Source organism: Montipora capricornis, chromosome 7, assembly GCF_036669925.1.
Source record: "Montipora capricornis isolate CH-2021 chromosome 7, ASM3666992v2, whole genome shotgun sequence".
NCBI classification, from domain to species: domain Eukaryota; kingdom Metazoa; phylum Cnidaria; class Anthozoa; order Scleractinia; family Acroporidae; genus Montipora; species Montipora capricornis.
Window position 1 is genome coordinate 5,521,888 of NC_090889.1, and position 10,000 is coordinate 5,531,887.

At 36.4% G+C, this 10,000-nt stretch overlaps 1 protein-coding gene across 2 annotated transcripts in view; it reads right to left on the minus strand.

Moving 5' to 3' along the window:
* Positions 1–10,000, minus strand: part of LOC138058041 (guanine nucleotide-binding protein-like 3 homolog) — a 45,993-nt gene that overhangs the window by 14,210 nt on the left and 21,783 nt on the right. For both annotated transcript variants that reach the window (XM_068903938.1, XM_068903939.1), the window contains 8 exons: positions 9,666–9,737; positions 8,937–9,000; positions 8,054–8,157; positions 6,544–6,688; positions 6,390–6,414; positions 4,390–4,452; positions 3,011–3,122; positions 1,679–1,744 (listed from right to left, as the gene is read on the minus strand). In XM_068903938.1, coding sequence (XP_068760039.1) covers positions 1,679–1,744; positions 3,011–3,122; positions 4,390–4,452; positions 6,390–6,414; positions 6,544–6,688; positions 8,054–8,157; positions 8,937–9,000; positions 9,666–9,737 — 651 coding nt within the window. The remainder of the gene's footprint in view (positions 1–1,678; positions 1,745–3,010; positions 3,123–4,389; positions 4,453–6,389; positions 6,415–6,543; positions 6,689–8,053; positions 8,158–8,936; positions 9,001–9,665; positions 9,738–10,000) is intronic.

Here is a 10,000-nt window from a genome sequence, read left to right on the forward strand (position 1 = left end):
AACTAGATGATTGGATACTGCAATTCTAGAATTTTGATTGGCTTAGCCATCATTGTACTGTATTTTGAGCTATTATACAATGCTCTACAAAAATCATTAACTGTAAATACCATTTTGTTTTAATCCTACAAAATTATGTAGGGAAGGTTTATCCCAGGCATAATTGAAACAACAACTGCCGCCCGCAAATAAAAGCCAAAATTAAGTGCTAAAAATTTAATAAATGCCGCAGTGTTTATTTGAATAATCATGGCAATTATCCCACTCATGCTTGTTGGATATGAGATGATTACAGCCAACTTGGCATTACATGCGTTGGTAGCTATCTATCATCTCCTATTCAAATTACTCTCATGGAATAATATTCCAACTTTGTCAAATGATGGTCTTTGTCAACAAAGGCTTGCCGTTGTTCTGAAGTGTACAATGTGTATTTAATAATAATTATTATAATATAACTTTTAACTGACAAAGGCGATTCATACAAAATGTACATCAATAATTATTATACATTGTAGTCACCATCTGTCTACTCATTGGCTAAAAGCCTACAGTCACCTCGCAGCTCTTACAAGGTCTCACCTGATTGGAGACCACCCTTGAGGTTTAACAAAAGAACAAATAACAGAAACAATGGACCCTAGGCCTAAAACAAAAGGTCTGCAACTCTATCCTCTAGGGTCCATTGTTTCTGTTATTTGTTCTTTTGTTAAACCTCAAGGGTGGTCTCCAATCAGGTGAGACCTTGTAGGAGCTGCGAGGCTACCGTAATTCTGGGAAACAGCGCAACCTACAGATTACTCACTAATTTGTATCTACAGATTAGTGAATAATCTGTAGGTTGCACACACAATGCATGATTTCCAAGAGCAATGTGTTTGAAAATAAACTGTGATCGCTGAGATAATGCGATAATTGGATTCGGTTTTTGTGATATCTGGAATAATCAAGGTCTCGGTTAGTGTTATCAGCCTCAGCCTTCGGCTTCGGCTGATAATACTTACCTCGCCCTTGATTATTCTGGATATCACAAAGACCTCATCCAATAATTGTTTATAATCTCTATTAATTTTTACCAATTTCATTTCTAGGGAAGTCTAATTAAATCTTTCCCTGCTATGACAGACGTTTGCAAATTTAATTAGTCTAATAATACATGGAAATTTTTCTCCATTCTGATCGGCTAAGAGAAATGCAGGTACCAAAGTGCAGAGGTAACAGATCAAGCACTCTGATTGCTTAATGATCAAAGAAAGTCGCAGATGGCTGATCAAATGTGTGCGCATGGTGGCACAATTTTTGCGGGATACACGTGATAAATTACGATAATCTCATCTCAAACTTTTTTCATGTATATTATTAATAAGTAATCACAGGATTTTTCTTGTTTAATTTGGAATAAATAAGCAAAATTAATTGCACTCACACGTAATTTTGTTGGTCTTTGATAAAATTTACCCATGCTTATTTATTCCAAATTGCACTTGGAATCATTTTGATTACCACTACTAACACCAAACAATTAAATTTTGACTTGTCAATGAGGTAAACGGCTGAAGTTAAACAAGAGCTGTTAAAATATGCTCAAATACAATACACGTGACTTAAATTTTAAAGCATGTTCAATTTGTGTCGCTAATCTGAAACTGCTTTTAATCCTTTCGAAAATATGACTGACCTGTTTTTTATTGCATCTCCTTAAAATAGCCTCTACTGATGGCACTGGATCATCAATGCTTTCTATCTGCAAAACCATAGGGCCAAATAACATTACTGGGATACGAGTATGAATGAGGAAAATAAGATTCATGATTTTGTGTCATACCGTAGGTACTGAAAACAAACATTTAATGGTAATTTAACTCTTGAATGCTCCAAATGTACTACTCTGATGAAACGTCTTCTTTTGGATGCAGACAATTCCTTTACCCTATCTAAAATTAGAGACATCAATCCCCCCTATCACCTTCAGCAAAAGTAACGCAGGCTTATCAATAAGCCCTCCCAGTATGCAGGACGCATGTCACTTGAACTTGCCTCCTGTAGTCAAGTGGAAGAGCATCTGAACTACATTGTACATGAAGTGTCAGGAAGAACAATAACTTTGATTACCTTTGCAGATTAACTGGACATGAGTGGATTATCCTTGAGTATTTATAGATATATGCAAGGAGGCAGAGAGGCAGTGAGGCAGTGTGGCCTACTGATTAAGGCGCTTGCCTTGAGATCTGGAAATCCTGCATTTACGGTAAGAACTGTTCTGCCCACTCTTTGAATTTATTCCTGGTATTCCCTGGTTCAAATTCCCAGCTGTGCTTGTAACCAGCCAACTGGTGGGATGTCAATTAAGTATGTAGGTATATTCTAACAATTATTCTATGAGGACACGCTGGGTATGAAGTGATGGATAACTAACAAGAAACATAGCACCAAGTTGGTTATAATCATTTTATATCTTGCAAGTCGGAGTAGAATAAATGTTTTATTAAAAATTCCAGGCTCAACCACTCCTCCACTGTAGCATTGATTTTTGCCTCAGTCAATTCCGGTCCAAAACAGCTTTTGTCTGCCATTTTTCGTAGAGCTGCAAAAATGTTGTCAGCTCGCTTTATTGCTGATGTGTTCCTTGACCATATTAGGTAGAGCAGATTTATGAACTGATAGCCTGTGTCCGGTGAGCCAATGAAAATGCTGGAAATCTGATATCCATAGTTCAGTTTTCAATAAATGTAATTAACTTCAATCATCCATGATATTGTTAGGATTTAAACGTAAAACGGTGGAATTTGCAAAATTATTAATAATGAAAATTAATAAGTACAATGGGATATTTTGTGCACAATCAAATGAATATTATAAGGCGCAAATGTATTCTATCAAAAGAGGCAACTCAATGGAGCAAATTCACTGAAATGGTCAGTATTAACCATGCATTAAACTGAGACCAAAAAAGTGTTAACATTACAACAGAGTTTAATTCCAAAAAAACTCCTTGTACACATATACGTACCTTAACACAGTTGCGCAGTATGACAGCTGAATCAGACTTTCCACTGTCCATTACAATACCAGGGCTGTCCAGAAGCTTGACATGTTTGTCCAAGTGAACCTCCTGCATGCTCCTTTGATTTAAAACATAAAAGTTATCAATGTACATGTATTTGTGATGTTTGAGTACATCACCAGCAGAATTGACAGATGATAGTGGGTGTCTCCCTGAAGACATATCAAATGAATGTTGATAGAAGACAGCAGAAAGAGGATAGAGGGAGAGAATCTGTGGTCACAACTGATAGTCATTTTTTACAAAAAAATTCCCATCCCCCACCAACCAAAAAGAGCATAAATTTTTGGGACGATGCAAATTTCTTTAACCTTACAAACACCATCAAACAATAATAACCATGGAGATTTTTGGCAGAGTGCTATGCCTTTACTCTGACAAAGCAACACTTAAGATAATTTTGGCAAAGGTACATGTACTAAGATTCCATACAATTTCAGTTCTTGTTCATTGCCTACTGCCTGTTCTAGTGGTGGCACCTTTGATCCAATAAGGGGGTGAATCAGGGATTTCAGTAAAATGAAGTTGGTGGCTGGTTTAGGTAGAGCAACCGACTGAATGAACAAGGAATGACCCCTTTCTCTAGGGTTGTCTGGGGGCTGCCATTTGAACCCTTTGATACCCAAGAGTGACCACTTATAGACTGATTTTACTCTCAGACTGTCTAATGCCAGATTCTTTCACTCATCAATGAGGCCCCCAACGCACATGAAAGGGGTAACAACACTCTAGATCCATTTAAAAACCCTGCCCATGTTAACCTTTTAATGTCGAAGAGTGATACATAGATTTTACTCTTTCTTATGCTAGACCAATGGGGGCCCCCTTGGGCATGAAAGAGTTAAACGTTTGCTTCCAAAGGATGAATTTCAAAGGAAAAATTGATTATCAATCACATTTAGAGAACTTAATTATGTTGTCATTCTCGAAAAAAGTTTTAAACTTAGGTTTGAAAGAATCTGTCTTCACTATTCTCAATTTAGGGGGAAAAAAGTAACTAACTTCTCTGAGTGAAGTTGCCAATGAAAGGCATCCCATTTGGGGCCTGGAAAGATCAGATGGTCTAAACCAGTTGAAGATGTCACTACTGTACATACACAGCATTTTCTCCTCAGAAATCCATAAAATAATTTAACTTTAAACAACCCTTGGATTTGTCTGGCTGAAGTTGATCCCACATCACAACAAATTGCAGTAGAAAGGTGCTCTAGCTACTGAGCTAAATAGTTAGTGGTAGTGGATTAATTATATTCAATTTGAAAGTAGTCACGCTTTTTCAATTATTCCTGTAAAGTGAAAAAAACTTCAGATTGAATGTAGCTTACTTTGTAACTCCAGGGGTAGCTCCTACTGTGCAAGCTCGACTTCTTTTCAAACTGTTGATGATACTAAAAAGCAATGACAATGATTATTATCTCTTATAATGGAACAGAGCAGGGCACAGTAATTTCAAAATACAAGCACTGTACACCATGTGTACACATACATGTAGTCCATTACTGACTTAACCCTTTGACACCCAAACCGGCCAGACTTAGTATTTTACTCTGTCTAACGCCAGACAATTTTACTCGTCAATGGGGAACCCCTGGGAAAAATGGGTTAATCACTCACTGAAAAATGTCCCCATTAACCCTTTGATTAACCCTTTGATGTCCAAACCAGCCTAAACCGGCCAGACAATTTTACTTGTCAATAGGGAACCCCTGGGAGTCAATGGGTTAAGGTCTCGGTAAAGGTAAATTTGGGCGTCTCGCAAAAATTTTGTGTTTTTGTAAATCTGGAATCGGTGGGCTGTGAAGTAAATTTTCCCGGAAAAAAAAATTCTGAAAAAAGAAATTATTAATTTTAAAATGGCTAAAATCACTAAAATCGCTTTTCTCAAAAAATGATTGAAGTATCATGTCAGTCAAACGCGAAATGATTGGGTATCAAAATTATTGACAGTCTTCGCACGTGATCTGCTACCTTAGCACGTGCCTGAACTCTGACTGGCTCAGCATAATTGGCTTTTAAGTATGGGGCAGTTATTCATCAGACCCTGAACTGCACGCAAACTCTTTTGCTCGATTTTCTAGGGGTTTATTTTGACATCAAAATTAAAACTTCTTTGGACCTCCTGTCCCCAAGGCTTTTAAGATATCGCTTCCAAATTTTCAGTTGTAATAGATGATTACACTACCCGGAATACTGTGTGAGACTGATTTTATGGCACTTTTCTGTCCAAATTAAGAATGAGATGAGAGTTTTTGACTTGCGGGTGTGATATTTCCTTCAATTCCTAACATATCAAAAACTCCTCACACAGTATTGGAGTGCATTTATCTGTGACTAAGATGCAACAAAGTGCAGTTATTTTTGCAATAAAGTGAAGGGACAGAAGCTTCTACGGCAGACTCGGTCGTTCTAAGTTTCAGGCCTCAAAACTAAAAGGCAATATTAAATACCAAAAAACTAAAACTTTATTCAAATAATACAATCTATTGGCTTTAATATGATGTATAGTTTGACCCTATACAAAAGTGGTGCAATTTCATTTTCCGTGGACATCTCATTTTCCTTTACTGAGACCTTCAGTAATCATGCAGATTCTCTTTCTAAAACCAGTTCAAGCGCAAAATTTGTTTCCAAGGTATTTGAGTTTTTAAATGCTCTTATAAAAGTAAGAAACTACCGGGGGGTATACACTGTCATTGTGACCATTTCATAAGCAACTTAGACTTGCTATGAAAAAGAAGAAGTGATGGCCTGTGTAGAGATCCTCCAAACTTTGTTTTTGGCCCAACTTTTGCATGGCACAAGAACACTTGCTATGCAGGCAAACTGGCAAAATGCTTGCTGTTTTGGAGAGTAAAGCCATGTAGCACCAGCTACAGGCTGTACATACATACATAGAATTTAATTTGACATTGATCAAGACATCAGTTATAATATTATATACCACATTAACTACTTTACAATAAGAAACGAAAATAATTTAATCGTTTTACAAGTCTGCCATGTAAGGAGTCTGGCTTGGAAATCACAGTTTTCCAGACCACTCTTGAATTCATTAAGAGTCGCAGCTGTTTGTACCTTGGCTAGAAGCTTTTTCCAGAGAACTGCCCCACTAAGCGTCATCAACTACATTATAATTGGTCCATGCGTGTTTAACTTTTGATCAGTTATCTGATAGCCCACAATAATACAGTAATTACTATTCCATAATTTATTGTGACTGGTCAGCAAAATTCATTTAACCTAATTTAGCACTAGTAACATTAATTTTACTGTCAGTTCATGTAACTGAATTGAGGAAACTAACTAATTTTTCATTATACCTTACCTACTTTTGCCAACATTAGGAAATCCTAATGAAAGAGAAAAGAGAAAAGAGAAAACTTAGAAATATGACATACATTGTACAGTACATATTACACATACATGTACATCCATGGACATGAACCATAATTATGAATTAATTTTGATTTTCCCTGTACCTACTATACCAACTGTGATGGTAGTCTTGATATCCTTGTTCCGACAATAATTACCAAGAAGCTTAAGCAATGTGTCAGCTCCGATACAAGCACTGGATGACAGCAAATCGACTGACGCTAATGATGCAGAAACTTTACTTTGATGCTGAAAGAAATCAGAAATAGTAATAGCAATAAAGACCAAGAATAGGTTGGATGAAGCAGGGAAGAATAGTGAATTTGAAGTATTATTCACATTGCTCTGTTAAATTACCAGTAATGCATACAGGTAATTTTTTCAAAGACATGGGACTCTGAAAAGAGCATTTTTTCCTACCTTGACAGTAATGGTAACAGATTTATTCTTGGTTTTTACATGATGTCAGAACGTTTTTAGTTTTTACCTTCATCTTCATTCTGCAGGCCTGTTTTCAGCTCAGTAGCATGCTTTGTTTTGAAAATAGGGCAGTTTGAATTTCAATTTTTTTTTACAATGCGGGACATTTGGACTGATTCTGAGAAACACATCACATACACAAAAATATTGATTCGCCTTGTGTTTTTGAGTTCTGAATAACCAATATGTTAAGAGATATGTCTATGTGAATGTTTTCAAGTTTAGCAGAGAGAGAAAAAATTAATGTTTTGAGAGAACCACAGAAAACTGCAGATGTTTCCACTGGTTTCTGGCCACCAAGTTGGTGTCCCTCTGAGGGACACCAACATGGAGTCTCCACACTAAACACAATAATTTTGAGTGGTACCCTTTGCCAAATAACTTGAGTTTGGAATATCTCACAGCCTTAAAACTTTGACAGGCTGTTTATTTATTAACTTTCTACAATATCTCAATTTCATGGCTTAATTTATTGAATGGTAAGATTTTTTATCTGTGATACTTGCATGACATGAAAACCAAGAATACACTGCTTATATCACATACAGTTTCAATGGCAGTTTACAATAATTTATCTTAGAGATAGTCCACAAGCCTTGGTGTCTCCCACTTGCTCTTCGTGAACTGTGTGCGTTGTTTAACATCCCACAGTGTTGATTAACAGGAAAGGTTGTGAGACAAGGACTACACTTTATTGTGCTTATCCCAGAAGACTTGAAAGTCTAACCATTTGCAGATGAAATCACAAAGGCAGCACTTTCTCCTCAGTTGTTTTTGAGATCCCATATGATAATTACTTGACCAAAACAAAGTTGACCCTGCTTAATTACATTGTATGCATATATTTTAAGAAGCATTTTCAAAAACTATGTGTCATCATTTGCCCTTCTTTCTTTCTAGTTTGTTTTTATTAGGTATAGAACTGCGTTTTCACATTCAGAAAATGGATTGACAATCTTAACAGAGCAATAATGTGCAGGTTATAATATTAATTATCATCATTACAATGTTACACTCTACATTTCACAATGAAATTCAAAGCAATTCAAAACTTTTTTGATTACAACTAAATGGGGTGAAGAGAAGGGATTCAAACAGTCTCAAGAAAACTGAACAATGACAGAATTTGCTCACCAAATTTTGTTTCTGGCTCTGTGTTGATGCCTTAAAAGCAATCGTTGGAAATTCATTGCGAAGGTATTTTAACCATTTATCAACAATTTCCTTGGGAACAAGATCTGAAATCAGAAAATCAAAATTAATTTTGATTTTGAAACTTTTATTCATTAAAGGGGACATACATGTAGATGTAGCCTTTGAGTGGACCTTGACGTTGTTAACCCATTCACACATAAAACACCTCCAATAATTTTTGAGTATAATTGTCTGGTGTGGGACAGAGTAAAATGAGTAATTTTCTAGTCTCGCTCTCAGAAGGGATAATGGGGGTTGATATTTATAAATACCGTATTAATGTTGCGAAATTAAATAAATGCCCCTTTCATAATTCTGCGGAATCTTACACGTATCTTCAAGCGCTAAGTGCCAAACTGCGTTTTGGCTACCATCAATCAAATTTCCGAACATAGCCCGAAAGATTGACTCCACTTCCGGAAAGTGAATAGGAGTTTTTGTTTAGTTCACAGCTGCATGGAACACCATTATGATACATGTATGTTTTTAGAAATTCTTCAGTAAAAAGATTCGTACAGATTCCATCACTTTCCATCGGCAGTTTGAATGTACGAAAGTACCACGGGAAACCAAAGATGCTGATTGGTAGGTTAGTGAGATTTGTACAGATTCCATCACTTTCCATCGGCAGTTTGAATGTACGAAAGTACCACAGGAAACCAAAGATGCTGATTGGTAGGTTATTCACACAACAATTGATTTCATCATCTGTGGATGGTGTCAGAAGTTTGATTGATGGAAGCCAAAACTCAGTTTAGGCCGTGGGACTTGAGGATGAATTCCCCAGAATAATGAAAGATGCAATAATTCTTGAAAAACTTACCTATTTTATTTAAAATAAGAACTAGTTTTTTGTTTACTCCAGATGACAAAACTGCTTTTTCAACCTATGAACAAAAATTTTTAATGAGTTATTACATACAGTATAGCCCAGCCCGTGTAATCAAAGCTTCCTACACTGAGTACATGGCCATGTATCTCTGTGAACATTTCTTCATAATTAGTATTGTTAAAGACTTAAAGAATTGACTACATCATGGCTTAAACAAGGCAGACTATTGTCTGAGATACACGTAACTATACAGTAAATTAAAATTTTCATTTAGTTAGCAAATATGTTGATTGTACATGTAAACTTAATGCAAGTTAATTACAGTTAAGAACAGTACTACAAACCAACGTTTTATCAACGGTTACGGTACTTGTTTGACAAAACAGATTTCTTGTGTTTCACTCCCCATTAAGGCAACACCACCATCCTTCGAAACTGCCTTTATTCATAAGTTATATCCTGCAGCATATAATTGGACCTGACTCCCACTCAGCCTCCAGGGAGGATGATAATGTAGAGAGAAAGAGCAAGAAGGAAAAGGTTTACCAGCTTAGTGTAAGTGTCCCTTGAACAGTAAAAAAGTGCCTTGGGCATTTTTGCTTATTGTTCCTCCAATCTTGGAAACAATTTTTTTGGGATGTGCCTTCCTGTTCCCAATTTGACATTTTTTTTAATTACAAAAGAAATGAGGTTGTATATTAGGAAAATTTCCAGTCTTACCTGTGGGCATCTACAACCAAGAGGATCTCTTGCATCTAAAACCTCCAACACAACATCAGCTGTATCAACAACCTGCCAGGAAAAAAGGTAATTCATAAGTTTAAAGGCTCGATCACCTTCAACCGACAGGCATTGCATTCTGCGGAACAATCTTCATATATGACAATACTGCCAAAGCTGAAATTCACGCAATTAGATCGCTACGATAAGCAATGTGAATCTCCATAACAAAAACAAACCGTTGAAAAGCCTGTCGGTTGGAGGTGGGCCTTTATAAAGTGCTATGATCAAAAATCACTTCCTTTTTTTCTACAGATTGTGAAAGCGTGTTTGCT